This window comes from Onthophagus taurus, chromosome 6 (genome assembly GCF_036711975.1).
Source record: "Onthophagus taurus isolate NC chromosome 6, IU_Otau_3.0, whole genome shotgun sequence".
In the NCBI taxonomy this organism is placed as follows: Eukaryota; Metazoa; Arthropoda; class Insecta; order Coleoptera; family Scarabaeidae; genus Onthophagus; species Onthophagus taurus.
In genome coordinates this window covers 23055201-23073435 of record NC_091971.1, presented here as the reverse complement: position 1 = coordinate 23073435, position 18235 = coordinate 23055201, and the positions used below count along the sequence as shown (strand labels likewise).

The window sequence follows — 18235 nt, the reverse complement described above, 5'->3', positions numbered from 1 at the left end:
GCATCCCCTTCGGCCGGATATCCCAAAAACTAAAAGTTATTTTTCAAATCGGGTTGGTTCATTGGAAAGAGGACACTTTTATTAACACTTTGGGAAATTTTCATACTCACATTCCAAGAACTGGATTTTATACGAATTTTTAAAACTTACTTGGCGAGAATTGAAAAATTTGAAAATATTATCGATCATTTCAAAAATTTATTTCTCAAGAACTGAAAGAGATTTTTCAAAACGGCTTTTTGCATTAAAAAGAGGATACTATAATTAATAATTGGTGATATTTCCACAAGGATCCTTCAAGAAATTAATTTTATAGCGAATTTTGAAAATTATCAATGAAAATTGCTACGTTGTAATTTTATCAAAACTTCAAATATTGTTTTCTTAAAAACTAAAAGTTATTTTTCAAAACGGGTAGGTTCATTGGAAAGAGGACACTTTTATTAACACTTTGGGAAATGTTCATACTTATATTCCAAGAAATAGATTTAATACGAATTTTTAAAAGTTAATCAGCGAAAATTGCAAGATTCGAAAAAATTGTCGATTATGTTAAAAATCTATTTTTCAAAACCTAAAAGTGATTTTTCAGAACGGCTTTTTGCATTAAAAAGAGGATACTTTAGTTAATAATTGGTGATATTTCCACAAGGATCCTTCAAGAAATTAATTTTATAGCGAATTTTGACAGTTATCGATGACAATTGCTACATCGTAATTTTATCAAAACTTCAAATATTGTTTTCTCAAACACTAATAGTTATTTTTCAAAACGGGTTGGTTCCTTGGAAAGAGGACACTTTTATTAACACTTTGGGAAATTTTCATACTCACATTCCAAGAACTGGATTTTATACGAATTTTTAAAACTTAATCGGCGAAAATTGCAAAAGTCGAAAAAATAGTAATTATTTCAAAATTTTATTTCTCAAGAACTAAAAGTGATTTTTCCAAAAGGGTTGTTGCATTAAAAAGAGGAAACTTTAGTTAATAATTGGTGATATTTCCACAAGGATCCTTCAAGAAATTAATTTTATAGCGACTTTTGTAAGTTATCGATGAAAATTGCAACATCGAAAATTTTATCAAAACTTCAAACATTGTTTTCTCAAAAACTAAAAGTTATTTTTCAAAACGGGTTGGATCATTGGAAAGGGGACACTCTTATTAACACGTTGGGGAATTTTCATACTCATATTCCAAGAAATGGATTTTATACGAATTTTTAAAACTTAATCGGCAAAAATTGAAAAATTCGAAAAAATTGTCGATCATTTCAAAAATGTATTTCTCAAGAACTAAAAGTGATTTCAAAACAGCTTGTTGCATTAAAAAGAGGATACTATAATTAATAATTGGTGGTATTTCCACAAGGATCCTTCAAGAAATTAATTTTATAGCGAATTTTGAAAGTTATCGATAAAAATTGCAACATCGAAAATTTTAACAAAACTTCAAATATTGGTTTTTCAAAAACTACAAGTTATTTTTCAAAACGGGTTGGTTCATTGGAGAGAGGACACTTTTATTAACACTTTGGGAAATTGTCATACTCGTATCCCAAGAACTGCATTTTATACGAATTTATAAAACTTAATCGGCGAAAATTACAAGATTCGAAAAAATTCGATCATTTCAAAAATTTATTTCTCAAGAACTGTACGTGATTTTTCAAAACGACTTGTTGCATTAAAAAGAGGATACTATAATTAATAATTGAAAGTGATAACAGCGACAGTTCCGTTAGTAATGAATGTGATGACGAATTACAAGCGAAGAGAAGAAAACTAGACGAAACTGCAACAAGAGATTTTATATATCATATTGGGATTGTTACAATGAGGTTGTTAATGACAAATCTGATATAAATAAAGCTGTATTCAATGAAAAAAGTTCTATTGAGGTTGAACTTGATTATTATCTGCAGTGTCCAACACCTAAAAGAGATACTAATTCCTGTGAATGATGGAGTACTAAGTATGTAATAGGTTTTTAGTAATATATTTGGTAACTATCCGGTATTCGGCCGGATTTTAAAAAATGGCCGGATAGGCCGAATACCGGATAGTTGCCGGATATCCATTCCATCAGTAGTATTTAACATACATATCACATCTAGATTCATAAAAGTACAGTCGGTATGATTTTTTGAAAGTTTGGCGTTATTTTTGGTTTACAAATTTAACAATTTTCTTTTTAATAACTATTTTTTGATATATCAATAATATTTTATAATTTTTATATCATATCATAAACTAGAATCTTTAAGCTTCAATTTAACATACATATATCAAGATCCTTAAAAGTACAGTCCATATAATTGTTTGATAATTTCATGTTATTTTTGATCTACATATAAATTTAACAATTTCTTTAATAATTTTTTTGGAAATTTCAATAATATTATCTTATAATTTTAATATGACATCATAAATTTGAATCTTTAAGCTTTAATTTAACATACATATCATGTCATGATTCTTAAAAATAGTCGATATGACTTTTTGAAAATTTCGCATTATTTTTGAGTTATAAATTTGACAATTTCTTTTTTAATAATTTTTTCTTGGATATTTCAATAATATTATCTGATAGTTTTTATATCATATCATAAGCTAGAATCTTTAAACTACAATTTAACATACATATCATATCGAGACTCTTACAAATACACTCAATGATTTTTTGAAAATTTCGCGTTATTTTTGATTTATAAACTTAACAATTTCTTCTTTCACGGTATTTTTCTGGAAATTTTAATAATATTATCTTATAAGTTTTATATCATATCATAAACTAGAATCTAACATACATATCATATAAAGATTCTTAAAAATGATCGATATGATTTTTTGATTTGATCATATCAATCGATATAAATTTTTTTAATGTTACACCTTATTTTTGATTTACAAATTTTATAATTTCTTCTTTAATGATATTTTCCTGGAAATTTCAATAAAATTATCTTATAGTTTTCATATCATACCATAAACTACAATCCTTAAGCTTCAATTTAACACATATCGTGATCCTTAAAAATACAATCGGTATTTATAAACTTGACAATTTCTTCTTTAATATTTTTTTCTTGTCAATTTCAATAATATGTTATAATTTGTATATCATATCATTAACAGGAATCTTTAAACTTCCATTTAACATACATATCATATCAATTACACAAAAATGAACTTTTAATTTGTCACATGCACTTTTTTGGCATTTTTTACTTTATTTAGACTCTCCAAGGCGGAAAACAGGTGTAGAAAAATTTTGGCATCCTAAGTATCTATCTAAGTATATTAGCCTCCTAAGTTCTCGGGAAAGAAGTCGAGGTGCGAGTATAAAAAGTGAATTTTGAGTGTCATATTACAACCCAATGCTTGATACGTTGAAAGTAGTTCTTCTATCAGATCTTTGTAGTTACTTGCTTTTTGGTTGCACAAAAAATTTTGCACAACATTTTTAAAACTTTTCCAGCAGATTTCTCTAACGGATTTAACTTTTCTGCGAACATGTGTCTTTGAACAATTCCCGGATCTCAGGTCCGACGAAAATTCCTTCATTTTAGAGTCACTAACTTTAGGAAACTTTTCTTTCAAGTATAGAAAACCTGAACCGTTGCGATCTATGGCTTTGACAACATTTTTAATCATGCCTAGTTTTATATGTAATGGTCACAGAAATACTGTGGTGGGCTTGGCAACAGGTGGGTGTAAAACATTTTTATTCTCAGGAGTGAGACTCATGGGAATAAAAATCTATCTCTTTCGATCTCTACTATCCCACACCCATAAAAAGCAACAATACTTTGTAAAACCCAGCTGCAATCCGAGAAGTAAAGAAACGACTTTGAAGTCACCACATAATTTAATTGAAAATTGATTATACTGAATTTTTTCTAGTACCAATTTCATGTTTTCGTAAGTTTCTTTCATAACGGAAGCATATATATCGTTAAGATCAGCTAGAGTTAAGAAATGAGGTTTCTTACCTTCATGCACATAGGTTGAATCATGAAACAATGTTAAGCAAGCATCGAGGAAAGTTCGATTTGGTTTTATTCGAAAAGTTTACAGCTTATTAGCTTTCCAGTTGATTTTAACTGTTATTATAGCTGCTGTGTTTATGTTTACACCTCCTATTAAAGAATTTATTCATAAGAAGTAATATTTTGGGTTTGAGAAATATGCATTTCTTTATTAATTCTTTTTTAATTTAGTGACTGGTTGATGATGATTGCTATGTTTAGTAGCTTTGGATTATTAATTGCTTTACACATTAAAAGGAAGGATACACCAACTAATTTCATATTATTAACAGCATTTGTAAGTAATTCTTTTGATATATATTCAAAAATAACATAATTAATTGATTTTAGACTGTTGTTTTGGCATATTCTTTAGGAGTGACCATAACTTATTTTGAAAAAGCTGTTGTCCTACAAGCTTTAGGATTAACTGTACTTATTGTAGCTGTTTAACACTTTGTACATTCCAAACAAAATATGATTTATCTTCGATGCATTCAATGTAAGATACAATTTTATTTTTAAAGATTCTTTTTTAATAATTCTTTAATATGTGTTTTTAGATTATTTGCAGGTCTTTTGATTTTAATAGTTGGTGGATTTATGCAGATCTTTTTACGATCGACAGTCTTTGAGATTATTTTGTCTTTGGGAGGAGCTTTTATATTCAGTATTTTTATTATCGTCGATACTCAAATGATAATGGAAAAATTATCTGCCGAAGAATACATTTTGGCTACTATCAATTTGTATTTGGATATTGTTAACCTATTTATTTATATACTGCGTCTTTTGGAAGCTATGCGTCAATAAAATGTTTAATTTAATTCTTTTTGTTGTAATATATATCAAGATTAATACAGTTAAATGAAAAGTAGATGGTAAGATGTTTTTAACATCTTGACTTAAATTACTTGAATTATAATATATATCATAGTCATAAGCACATACATAGGTTGTTTTATTGTGAGTACTAATTTGTGAAAATTTTGTGATAGGAAGTTGAAGGATATAAATAAATTTAAAAATTTGTGAATATTTAGTTTTATTTTCTTTGGTTTAATAACGCACATTCAATACACTGTCCGTCAAAAAGACAACACCCTGTTTTTTGGTTTCATTGCACCTAAGTTTCTAAAATTTTGTTTATTTGGGAATTCGTTCCTTTCTTTCAAGCTAAAATATTTTCAAGATCGTCGCCGCTTCCGATCCACAGAAACTAGATCAGAAAATCGCTATTTTAAATGAAGTATTGTGGTTTTTATTACTTATTCAAATCCTTTATACAAAAATAGGTTGACTTTGATGGGGATTATTGATACCTAAAACTTTCCGTTTTCTAATTATTTCAATTTTGATATTCTTTCAGAAGTTATCAATGAGGATTTTAAAACCGAATATTGAAATATTTTCATTGTTATCTTATAGTATTTAATACGAATAGTGATTATGCGAAAAGCCGGATATTCGGCATCCCCTTCGGCCGGATATCCGGTTATCCGGCATATCTATCCGGCCATTATGGTTATAATTTCTAGTGCATTCCATATTATTGCGATATTTGAATAAAAATAAAATTAATAAGAAAGCTGATAAGATATGTCAACTTATTTGGATCCAAGATACAAAATGAAATTTTTTGATGCTGATTTAACTAACGAAGCAACTCTAAAAAGAGGATACTTTAATTAATAATTGGCGATATTTCCACAAAGATCCTTCAAGAAATGAATTTTACAGCCAATTTTGAAAGTTGCATCGAAAATTTTATCAAAACTTCAAATATTCTTTTCTCAAAAACTAAAAGTTATTTTTCAAAACGGGTAGGTTCATTGGAAAGAGGACACTTTTATTAACACTTTGGGAAATTTTCCTACTCATATTCCAAGAAATGGATTTTATACGAATTTTTAAAACTTAATCGGCGAAAACTACAAAATTCGCAAAATTTTAAATTATTTCAAAAATTTATTTCTCAAGAACTAAAAGTAATTTTTCAAAACGGCTTGTTGCATTAAAAAGAGGATACTATAATTAATAATTGGTGATATTTCCACAAGGATCCTTCAAGAAATTAATTTTATAGCGAATTTTGTAAGTTATCGATGAAAATTGCAATATCGAAAATTTTGTCAAAACTTCAAATATTGTTTTTTCAAAAACTAAAAGTTATTTTTCAAAACGTGTTGGTTCATTGGAAAGAGGACACTTTTATTAACACTATGGGAAACTTTCATACTCATATTCCAAGAATTGGATTTTATACGAATTTTTAAAAGTTAATCGGCGAAAATTGAAAAATTCGAAAAAATTGTCGATCATTTCAAAAATGTATTTCTCAAGAACTAAAAGTGATTTTTCAAAACGGCTTATTGCATTAAAAAGAGGATACTATAATTAATAATTGGTGATATTTCCACAAGGATCCTTCAAGAAATTAATTTTATAGCGAATTTTGAAAATTATCGATGAAAATTGCTACATTGTAATTTTATCAAAACGTCAAATATTGTTTTCTCAAAACTAAAAGTTATTTTTCAAAACGGGTAGGTTCATTGGAAAGAGGACACTTTTATTAACACTTTGGGAAATTTTCATACTCATATTCCAAGAACTGGATTTTATACGAATTTTTAAAACTTAATCGGCGAAAATTACAAAATTCGATCATTTCAAAAATTTATTTCTCAAGAACTGGAAGTGATTTTTCAAAACGGCCTTTTGCATTAAAAAGAGGATACTGTAATTAATAATCAAAAGTGATAACAGCGACAGTTCTGTTAGTAATGAATGTGATGATGAATTACAAGCGAAGAGAAGAAAACTAGACGAAACTGCAACAAGAGATTTTATATATCGTATTGGGATTGTTACAATGAGGTTGCTAATGACAAATCTGATATAAATAAAGTTGTATTCAATGAAAAAAGTCCTGTTGAGGTTGAACTTGATTATTCTCTGCAGTGTCCAACACCTACAACAGCTACTAATTCCTGTGAATAGTGGAGTACTAAGTAATAGGTTTTTAAAATCCGGCCAAAGCCAGATACAGGATAGTGACCGGATATCCGTTCCATCACTAGTATTTAACATACATATCATATCCAGATTCTTAAAAATACAATCGGTATGATTTTTGGAAAACTTCACGTTATTTTAAATTCATAAATGTAACAATCTTTTCTTTAATAATTATTTCCTGGAAATTTTAATAATATTATCATATACTTTTTATATCATATCATAAACTAGAATTTGTAAACTACAATTTAACATATATATATATATATATATATATATATCATATCAAGATTCATAAAAATACAGTCGGTATGATTTTTTGAAAATTTCGCGTTATTTTTGAGTTATAAATTTTATAATTTATTTCTCATAATTTTTTTTTAAATTTCAATAATATCTTATAAATTATATATCATATCATAAAGTAGAATCTTTAACCTTTAATTTAACGTACATATCATATGATTCTTAAAAATACAGTCGCTATGACTTTTTCAAAATTTCGCATTATTTTTAAGTTATCAATTTGCCAATTTCTTTTTTAATAACGTTTTCTTAGAAATTTCAAAAATATTATCTTATAACATTTATATCAGATCATAAACTAGAATCAATTTAACATACATATCATATTATCAAGATTCTTAAAAATACAGTCAATATGACTTTTTGAAAATTACGCATCATTTTTGAGTTATAAATTTGAAAATCACTTTTTTAATATTTTTTTCTTGGAAATTTCAATAATATTATCTGATAGTTTTTATATCATATCATAAGCTAGAATCTTTAAGCTTCAATTTAACATACATATCATATTAAAATCCTTAAAAATACAGTCCATATAATTGTTCGACAATTTCTTTAATAACTTTTTTTGGAAATTTCAATAATATTATCTTATAATTTTCATAATATCATATCACAAATTTGAATCTTTAAGCTTTAATTTAACATACATATCATGTCATGATCCTTAAAAATACAGTTGATATGACTTTTTGAAAATTTCGCATTATTTTTGAATTGTAAATCTGATAATTTCTTTTCTAATAATTTTTTCTTGGAAATTTCAATAATACTATCTTAAAGATTTTGTATCATATTAAGGTTCTTAAAAATACTATCGGTATCTTTGTTTGATAATTTCGTGTTATTTTTGATGTATAAATTGGACAATTTCTTCTTTCACGGTATTTTCCTGGAAATTTCAATAATATTATCTTATAACTTTTATATCATATCATAAACTAGAATCTTTTGCATACATATCATATAAAGATTTTTAAAAATACAATCGATGTGAATTTTTTTAATATTACACCTTAGTTTTGATTAGAAATTTTGAAAATTAGAAATTTGATAATTTCTTCTTTAATGATATTTTCCTGAAAATTTCAATAATATTATCTTATAGTTTTCATATCATACCATAAACTACAATCTTTAAGCTTCAATTTAACACATCATATCGTGATCCTTAAAAATACAATCGGTATTTATAAACTTGACAATTTCTTCTTTAATATTTTTTTCTTAATTTTTTTTTTCAATAATATCTTATAATTTTTATATGACATCATTAACAGGAATCTTTAAGCTTTCATTTAACATACATATCATATTAATTACACTGATAGACAAAAATGAACATTTAATTTGTCACATGCACTTTTTTAGCGTTTTTGACTTTATTTAGACTCTCTAAGGTGGAGAACAGGTGTAGAAAAATTTTGGCACCCATATTTTTTGTGACAGGAAATATATATTTTATAAAAAATACTGAGAGTTTACATGAATTACAACTGGAAAATGGTTTTTAAAACTAAAAATTGGTTGCCCAAGCAGATTTCTCTAACGGACTCAACTTTTTTTCGAAAATGTTATCTTTGAACTATTCCCTGATCTGAGGTCCGACGGAAAATCCTTCCTTTATTTTAGAGTCACTTTAGGAAACTTTTCTTTCAAGTACATAAAACCTGGACCGTTGCGATCTATGGCTTTGACAAAATTTTTTATCAAGCTTAGTTTTATATGTAGTGGTGGCAGAAGTACTCAACAAGAGGAGGGTGTCAAACATTTTTATACCCAGGGGTGAGGCACTCGCGCTTTAGCCAGTCTTTCTTGCGGTAATGACTGTTTCGATCTCTGCTGTCCCACTCACATAAAAAGCAACAATACTTTGTAAAACCCATCTGCCACATAGTCACCACATAGTTTAAATGAAAATTGATTATACTGACTTTTTTCTAGTACCAATTTAATATTTTTGCAAGTTTCGGAAGCATATGCTACCGGACCAGAGGGTAATCTATTTCCATTTTGCAAGAGTACAGCTTTTAAACTGGGTTTTGACGAGTCTATAAACAAGCGCCAATCTTGTGGTTCAAATTCAATATCTAGTAAGTTCATGACCGAAGTAATATCATTGCAATACACTACATTTTCTTCTTGTGAGAAGTATTTTGTTAGTTCTTCGTCACGGCTACGAAAAAGACTCACCTTAGTATCGGGATGAAGCAAATTCCATTCTTTCAATCTGGATCCTAATACTTCAAACTACTTTTTTGACAACTTTATGTCGCGAACCAGATCGTTAAGATCAGCTTGAGTTAGGAAATGAGGTTCCTTACCTTCAGGCACATAGGTTGGATCATGAATTTTATCTTTAATAGCACTACAACAAGGTAAATAGATGCCATTATTTGTTGCGTCATTTGTTTGATTTGGAAATGTAGGTACAGGTAAATCAGCACTATCAGCATATTTCACAGTATGTTTTGACGCCATATTCATTCCATTTATATTAGTCAAGCAAAAGTAGTAATCGGATACGTGATCTACAGGCCATGTCCAAATCATGGGTTTTCCGAAAGTCATATATCGCGTTCTTTTTGCCCAACCTAAGATTTTTTACGCATGTCGTGCAGCATATATGAGGTGCCCAATACTTATTTTGGTGAGCCACAGAGAAACCAAAATGTGCACGATAACGCTGCTTTACACCACATACGTATCAAAAACTGTTAGGATGATTAATACACTTCCTTTGCATGTTGAAAAACTAACAATGATTATTTTGTGTATGCTAAACTCATAATTTTACACTGTTTTAAAGGATAACTTGATGCAATTCGTCACTACATACAGTAACATTAGCGGAAAATACAGTCAAATTTTCAAATTTGTGGGACAGAAAAAAAAATTCTATTTTATAATGAGGGTATATAGTAAAGTAATAATTAGCATACAGAATCTGTGTGGCAAAAACCTTGTCGATCATAGTTATCAAGATTATGTGCTAAATATGATGTCTGTTGAAAGACAACAAGATGTTGAAGAAAAAGCGGTTCTGCAGTACATCATTGATGGCAAATCTGACAACAAAGTATTACTTTATACGACTGGAAGTTTAGTAGAGCTAAAGAAGTAATTGGAAATTTATGAATTCATGAAGTCGAAGAGTGGGAAAATGGAAAAAGCATCAAGTAGTAAGTCGGAAGTAAAGATAAAGTTGGACAAACCGCTACACTGCTTAAAGTGCGGTGAAAAGGGACACAAATCGCAGGAGTGCAAGGATAAAGTAAAAAGTATGAAATGTTTTGCATGTAATTAATAACTTCGGAGTGCCCTAAAGAAAGAAATCAGCATAGATGGAGCTTGTACAACAGCTTTAATAGACGATAAAATAAAAAGGATTAAGCCAAGGAGAAGTAGAGATATTTTAAGCTCATTTGAGTCACACATTGAAGTTGATGGTGAAAATACAAAAATATACCTGGTTAATGATGAAGTTATGTCCGTAAGTTGTTTATTGGGAAAACCCTTATTGAAGCAAGCTAAGCTCACCCTTACTCCAGAAGAAATAAAGATTTCAAAGTGGATGAAAGAAGACTTTGTTTTATCGATCCAGATAGACGAAATAGAATCAGTTAAGGCAATACAAGTAGAAAAAGGATGCAAATATCTGACCACAACCGTTGTAATAAGATGTTTAAGGAAATCAGCATAGATGGAGCTTGTACAACAGCTTTAATAGACGATAAAATAATAAGGATTAAGCCAAGGAGAAGTAGAGATATTAAGCTCATTTGAGTCACACATTGAAGTTGATGGTGAAAATACTTGTTCTAGAAGAAACAAGTAGTAAGAAACAGGTATCTGTTGAGACCGATTGAAGATCAATTGTAAAATATAAAAGCATTCAACGTACTGGATTTCAAAACCGGATTTTTCCACGTTGCAGTGGCAGAGTTCAGTAGAAAATACACGTCTTTCGTAACGCATAAGGCACAATTTGAATTTGCGCACAACCCGTTTGGTTTCTGAAGATGGTGGAATAAAAAAGCTAAAGCAAGTGTTGACGCAGAATACGAATTGGAAATTAACTGGGAGAAATGCCAGTTCCTACAAAAGAAGATTGAATACCTTGGACATGAATTAGAAAATGGAAGCCTACACCCAGTAAGTTGAAAGCTGTCATTAATTTTCCTGAACCTACCAATGTTAAACAATTACAATCATTCCTCGGTTTATCGCCATATTTCAAAAAGTTTGTGAAAGACTATTCCATAACAGCAAAGCCGATGCACAAACTACTTATGAAAGATGTACCATTTGAAGTAATAAGGAATCCATCGCTGTTAAAGACTTTTTAATAAGATGCTGAATCTAAAGTTCACATACACCCCATTAACCCTAGAAAGCTAAACTACTCAAAAATGACGTTAAAGCTAAACCATCGTAAAATTTACGACTGGAAAAAAAATTTTATAAAAAATACTTCTAGATACAAAGTTTGACATTAATGAATACAATTAGTCAAAATATATCATTCAAAACATATTTAGGGCAAATTTGGATATTACAAGTCTTCAACGCAATCGACACAGCACTTTCCGCGATGTTCAGCGCAGATCGGCCTGTTGCAGCGGCAGCAGTAGACAGTTATCATCCTCCTCTTGACGGACGGGCAAATCCCTCAAATTGTTCGTGGTAGGTTTTGAGGAAGGTTATGGGCCCTGTCTGGGACGGAAACTTTCAAGATATCCGCAATAGATTGCCGGAGTTTGCGAGTCAAAGTTGGGTACTGTAATCGCTGTTGAAGCCATGGCTCGATAAGGCTGTGGTGTATTTGCATGGCAAATTTCCTTCTTGAAATCGGTTTCTGACCCGTTCTCACAACATTAGTGACGTAAATGACGTACGCATTCACTAGTATAATGTTCATAATGCCATAGAACACGCACAATGGCCACCGTTTAGTCTTACGGTTGCACGACATTTGATGACACATTTGGTCCAAAGTATCAACTGCCCCTTTTGTAGCATTGTAGGTTTCGATTATCTGAGGTTTCTTAGATACTTGATCGATGACAGGCTTTTCGTGGCACAGTAGCAAAACCACTGTTGAACTTTTTGCCTTGTAAGATACCGTAATTTTTGGCCCATCAAAACAAAATATGCTTGTGCCTATGGCTCTGTTCTTGGGATTTACCATTTCGGGAGGGATTTCTCGTTTGTTCTTTTTCAGAGTACCTACAATGGTGAGTTTGTAGGGGTCCTCTAAGAGTGAGGTTGCCAATGGTACAGAGTTCAACCAGTTGTCAACCGTCATATTGCGATTGGATCCATGACAAGTTGTTGACAGCTTTTTCACAAAAAAACTCGGCTTGAAGCAAACCTTCTGAGTTCCACGTTTTACCTGTGTAAGGAATGGCATCAACCATATATTTAGTGGCATTGTCACACATTAAAACTAACTTTAGCCCGTATTTATCCGGCTTGTTAGGAATATACATTCTAAAGTTACATCGCCCTCGAAATGCGAGCAGCTGCTCATCAATTGTTAAAAATGAACCGGGCTTGTAAGAACTTCGGCACGCAGCAATAAATAAATCCCAAACTTCCCTTATAGGATCAAAGTCGTCAGTTTTTCTCCGATCAGCTCGAGTGTTATAATCATCGAATCTGAAAGAATTAATACCCCTAATAGAGCATCAAATTCGGTATCACTCATCACACTAACAGTTTTATTTTGTGCCTTATAGTTAGCACTCTTTTCTTGAATTTTCAAGTTTGTGTTACACACAATTTTATTTTTGATTTCGTCAGTTAAAAAAAGTATTATTTTGTTTTTTGCAATATCAGTGCATCCTGGTGTAATATGAATAATATTTCTGCCTATCGATGATCTATTTCTAGCAGCCATTGACTTGTTTGTCCAACGATGCCCGTTTTTCCCTCTGAGACTAATTTTATCACAAACCACTACGTGTGGATCAAAAACAACAGGATTAACGTTATCAGTCCTTTTCTTCTTCCTAACCGGTGGCAGAGGTTCTTCTTCATCCATACTTGAAACGTCTGATAGCTCTAAGTCTGCATCAGGGTCGTAGTGTGGGTCTTCATCAGTATCATCACTGTTTATAACGCCGTCATATACCAGATGATCTACTTCATCATCCGATCCAGAATCATTGTCAGATGTATCACTATCACTCTATAGCAAGTATTTTTTAATTTTACTTTCAGTACACTTCCGACTCATTTTTGGAACTTATTTATATTTATATTAACTTATGTACATTTACCACTAAAACTACGCATGAGAACAAAATATTAACACTTTTCAATCAATAATAATCCACTATAAATAAAACGGGTTTGTACAAAAATCCAAGTGTTACTAAACCAAGTGCTAAACTATCGTAAAATTTACGAGCGATCGAAAGCAGAGCGAAAATGACAAACTGCAAAGAAGTGCACCAAACACTAACTGATGAAGCAGCGCCAGTAAGGCGCGGAACCAGACGGACGAGTCAATCGTCGCAGGGTGATGTAAGAAAACTAAACAAAAAAAAACACACTCGTAATTTTTACGATAGTTTAGCTTTCTAGGGTTAAGTATGAAATTGCTGCCCTACCTATGCAAGGAAGCTCAGATGATCAGAAATTCCATCCTGTATACTACTACAGTCGTAGAACGTGTTGTGACGAAACAAAACTACTGTAGCTACAAATTAGAAGTTTTCGCTATCTATTATTAAGGCTGTGGCAAAGTTTAGAGTTTATTTGCAAGGGAATCGTTTCAAGGTCGTAACTGATTGTGCAGCTTTCAAATTAACTATGAGCAACAAGGAATTGCATACAAGAATTGCTCGATGGGCTATATTTTGACTATTATAATACACCGACCTGGTTCAAATATGAGGCACGTGGATGTTATGTCGAGATACCCAGTAATAATTATAGAAGATGGATTAATAATGCAGATATGTTTGGCACAGGAAAGAGATGAAAACTTAAACCCAATCTTCAGTCTGCTAAGTAAAGGCGATTATGACAATTATAATTTTATTTGCAATAATTTGATAATGGTACCGAAGATTTTACAAGGGTTCGGAAAACAAAGGAGATGATTAAAGTATAAAAGGTAGGTTTAACACTCGCAAGAACTCGAGATAAGTATTTCTCGATATAATTTGAAGTCAATTCTCTTCAGTTTAAAGATTGATATATCGAAAACCGTCCGATGAAAAAAATTGCGGTAAGGTTTTCATTGAACATTTCCGCATTATATTTGTGAATTTAAAATTTTTTGTGCCCACTGCTCATTCTTTATTCTTGCGACGATGATCCGCCCAGTTCCACTTGAGCTTTGCCACAATGTTGACCGCATCATTTGCGCCAGTTCTTCTTCGTAGGTCTTCATTTCGTATGTGGTCCCTCAGAGTTATACCCAGCATCGACCTCTCCATCTTTCTTTGCGTTACTTTGAGCCTCCTGGTAATGGCCACCGTTAATGTTAAAGTTTCGGAACCGTATGTCATAACCAAAGGAGGAACCACGCATTGATTGAAAGCCTTTCTTTTCAAATATACAGGAATATCGCCCATGAAGATGTCTCTAAGTTTCCTGTAGGCTGCCTTTGATTATTATCTATCGATACACGAACCTCATGGCCAAGATATATGGCTGCGATGCGAACCAACTGAGATGAGTACTTTAAGAACAATAGTGGAAGAGACAAGAAAAGATAGAGTTAGGAACAAAATTGTAGGAGAATTATGTGGATTCGGATATGTCATGAGATTTGCTAGGGGAAAAATAAAAAAATTTTATGAATACTTCCAAAGAATGGAAGAAACCTGCCTGATTAAGACAAAAGAGACCAAAGATTAGCTAGAAAGAGATCCCGGGAGACCAGGAAGTTGGATTTCCAGCTCTAATGAAACACCATGAATGATGCGTAAACAGGTTACAATCTAAATAAAAAAAGAAAAATAATAAGATCTTAAACGAATTACTTAATTTTCAATTGGAAATCAACAATCTCATGGATCTTGGAATCTTGGATTTGATGGAAGCGCAATATGACTAGAAAAGAATCAAACAACAAGAATTAATGAAACATAAAAACTGAATTTAGTCATTAATATTAGACTTATACTCAATTCAGGACATTCAAAGATGTTTTTCAAGCATTAAAGAAATCGTTAAATATTTTCGAAGAGTATTACGTAAACGAGAATGGTCGGTAGTGAAAATATAAACTTTCCCGAAATATATGTACACTTTAAAGCTAATAACACCAGGAATGTGTATAAATTTGTTAGAGAGTTAAGACAAAGGCACAAATCGCACACAGCACTATGCTGAGATTGAACAGGAAAAATAATATGTGATAGTGAAATGAATGACATTTGAAAAAATTATTTCCAAAACCTATTAAGCATACAGAAACTAAATTGGAAACAGACAGCAGTCCGTCACACCAAAGAAAGGATAGTGTCATGGAACCTATATCAATCAGTGAGGTTCAAAACGCAATCTCTGCGGCAAAATATGGAAAGGCATCAGAGATTAATAACATACCATCGAAAGTATTCTAGATGGAATATACATCATCACCAATATTGATGTTACAGCTTGGAACAAGATTTGTCCTAAATTTTGTTGATATTTAGCCCAACTCTTGCACACGCCTCCTGTATACGTTCAGCATCAGCTTCATCTCTCCAAGGATATCCGAAATAAGGACTTTTAGGTATTGCCATCAATTTTTATACCTTTTGAGTCCAATCCAGTTATTTAAATGCACTCTCCAGGACTGTGATAAACAATTTGGGTTCAACATTATATCGCCTTGTCTTACCCCACGCTCATTGTAGCATTCTTGTAAATGTTATAAATAAGTTTGGTGTATCGATAATGGACTCTGTATTCTTGAAGTACTTGCAAAACTGCCATCAACTCAATTTAAATAAAATTTTATAAATACCTCTAAATACCCATCTTGGGTAAATACCCCAGGGTATATATCCAGGGAATTTTCCCTTGAAAATAAATACCCGGGTATTTAACAACACTGACCATGTTACTTGTACAATGGTTTTAAAAAACTCATTGATATCTCTTGAAAGAAAACAAAAACTTCTAGGTATTAATAATCCCTATTAAAAGCACCCTATTTTCGTATAAACAATTTGAATATGTAATAAAAACCGCAACATTCTATTTATAATAGCGATTTTGTATTTCCAGTGGATTGGAAGTATCTTGAAAATATCTTAGACCAAAAGATATGGATGAACATCGGATATAAACAAAATTTTAGAGGCTTAAGTGTAATAAACCAAAAGGAAAAGGATGTTGCTAACTTTTTGGCTTTTTACACTGTATAATCTTAGACACCATGTTTTTTATAAAAATTAAGATTTCTTAAAATATTTAGCGTATTAGATAGTTGTTTATAACAGGAACTAAAATTAGGAAGATTCAATAGTATCACAAAAAATTCCAAATTAAACCACCCCCCTTAATTAAAAACTTATTAAAAAAATAATCATTGGTTATTTTTCTTGGACTAGAATAAAACTTATCTCTTAAACAGACGTAGGAGATTTCAATTTTCCCTTAATATCAGTATTAACATCTTGCATTAATAAATCCCAATCACTACCACTTAAAGATTTAGCGATTAACCTATCCCATTGTTCTGGCGAAGAAGGCATTTCGGTAAAAGTCGTTTTCGGAGCTGGAGTATTAACATTTTCCATTTGTGCGAAAATTTGTGCAGTTTTCGCGCGAATCGCTTCTTGTTTAATAATAATTTCGTTGGTTACGAAAGCTTCGCGACGAATTTGCTCACTAAGTTCTTTTGGAACATCCGGAATTAACCATTTTACTAATATAATCACGAAAGCGACCACATTTTCAAAAACGACGACAAAAGCGAGACGTGCTGCTAAAATGTGCCAAAAAGTCCACGTTGTTTCGTAATTTCGAGATATTTCCGGTGATTCACGATAATCTGGATATCTATAAAGTAATTATTATTATTTTTGAGACTAAATAATAAAAAAAGATAATTACCTGCATATCGAATAATTTTTTTCGGATTTTTTTGGATATGAAGCAACTTGAAAATCGGAAGTGTTGAAATATGATAAAGAAAAATTTAAGTAACCATTAAGTGATTGATCAGAACTAACTGTTGCCATATAAACTAATCGAGGGATGAAATTTGATGTAAAAGCTATTATAAAACCCTATTAAAAAATAAATTAATAAAAATATTATAAAAAATATATTAATTTACATTTGTAACCACGGAAAGCTTCCCAATTGAATCTAAAATATGGTACCAAACGCCAATATTTCGAACTCTTTGGGTAACAGGTCTTCGATAAAACGATAATAATTTGCGCGCATCAAGTCTCATCTCTAAAATATTATTTAATAACGCGAAAAATGGCGCTAAAGGAAACGCCGCGACGAATATGGTCAAAAAACCATATTGCAAAACTAAAAATTAAATTAAATTTTATTTTATATTATTTTTATTATTTAATTATTACCCATTTCTAAATATTCCGGAAATAAACTTCTTGGTCCCCACTCGACCAATTTAAAATCTTTAATCCACTGCGGTCTCGCCTTTTTTTGAGATCCTTGACTCACTTTTATCCCGGTTTTTACTTTTAAAGTATTTAACCATTTATAAAATAATGGAAACAACATTTCTAAAGCTGTATTCATCGCTTGTTTTCCAACCATGATTATCGCTAATTGAATACATAGTTCTAAAAGACAACCTCCTGGTCCACACTAAAAATATTAATAAAATAAATGTTTTAAATACTTTATTAAAAAGTTTACATATAAAACACAAAAAGC

The 18235-nt window shown here is 30.8% G+C and overlaps 2 protein-coding genes across 7 annotated transcripts in view; one reads left to right on the top strand and one right to left on the bottom strand.

Annotated features, from left to right (window-relative positions):
* Window positions 1-4023: 4023 nt before the first annotated feature.
* Window positions 4024-5069, top strand: LOC139428874 (protein lifeguard 4-like; the record flags this gene model as incomplete). Its single annotated transcript, XM_071196544.1, is given in 5 exon segments — window positions 4024-4169; window positions 4226-4331; window positions 4385-4478; window positions 4481-4535; window positions 4597-5069. Coding segments are annotated over 5 exon segments (651 nt in total), but the record flags the coding sequence as incomplete, so codon positions are not given.
* LOC111420307 (anoctamin 1) overlaps window positions 5062-18235 on the bottom strand; it is a 40276-nt gene continuing 27102 nt past the window's right edge. For all 6 annotated transcript variants that reach the window (XM_071196305.1, XM_071196306.1, XM_023053284.2 and 3 more), the window contains 4 exons: window positions 17917-18166; window positions 17658-17863; window positions 17432-17607; window positions 5062-17377 (listed from right to left, as the gene is read on the bottom strand). In XM_071196305.1, the coding sequence (XP_071052406.1) occupies window positions 16942-17377; window positions 17432-17607; window positions 17658-17863; window positions 17917-18166 (1068 nt within the window). In that variant the 3' untranslated portion in view covers window positions 5062-16941. The remainder of the gene's footprint in view (window positions 17378-17431; window positions 17608-17657; window positions 17864-17916; window positions 18167-18235) is intronic.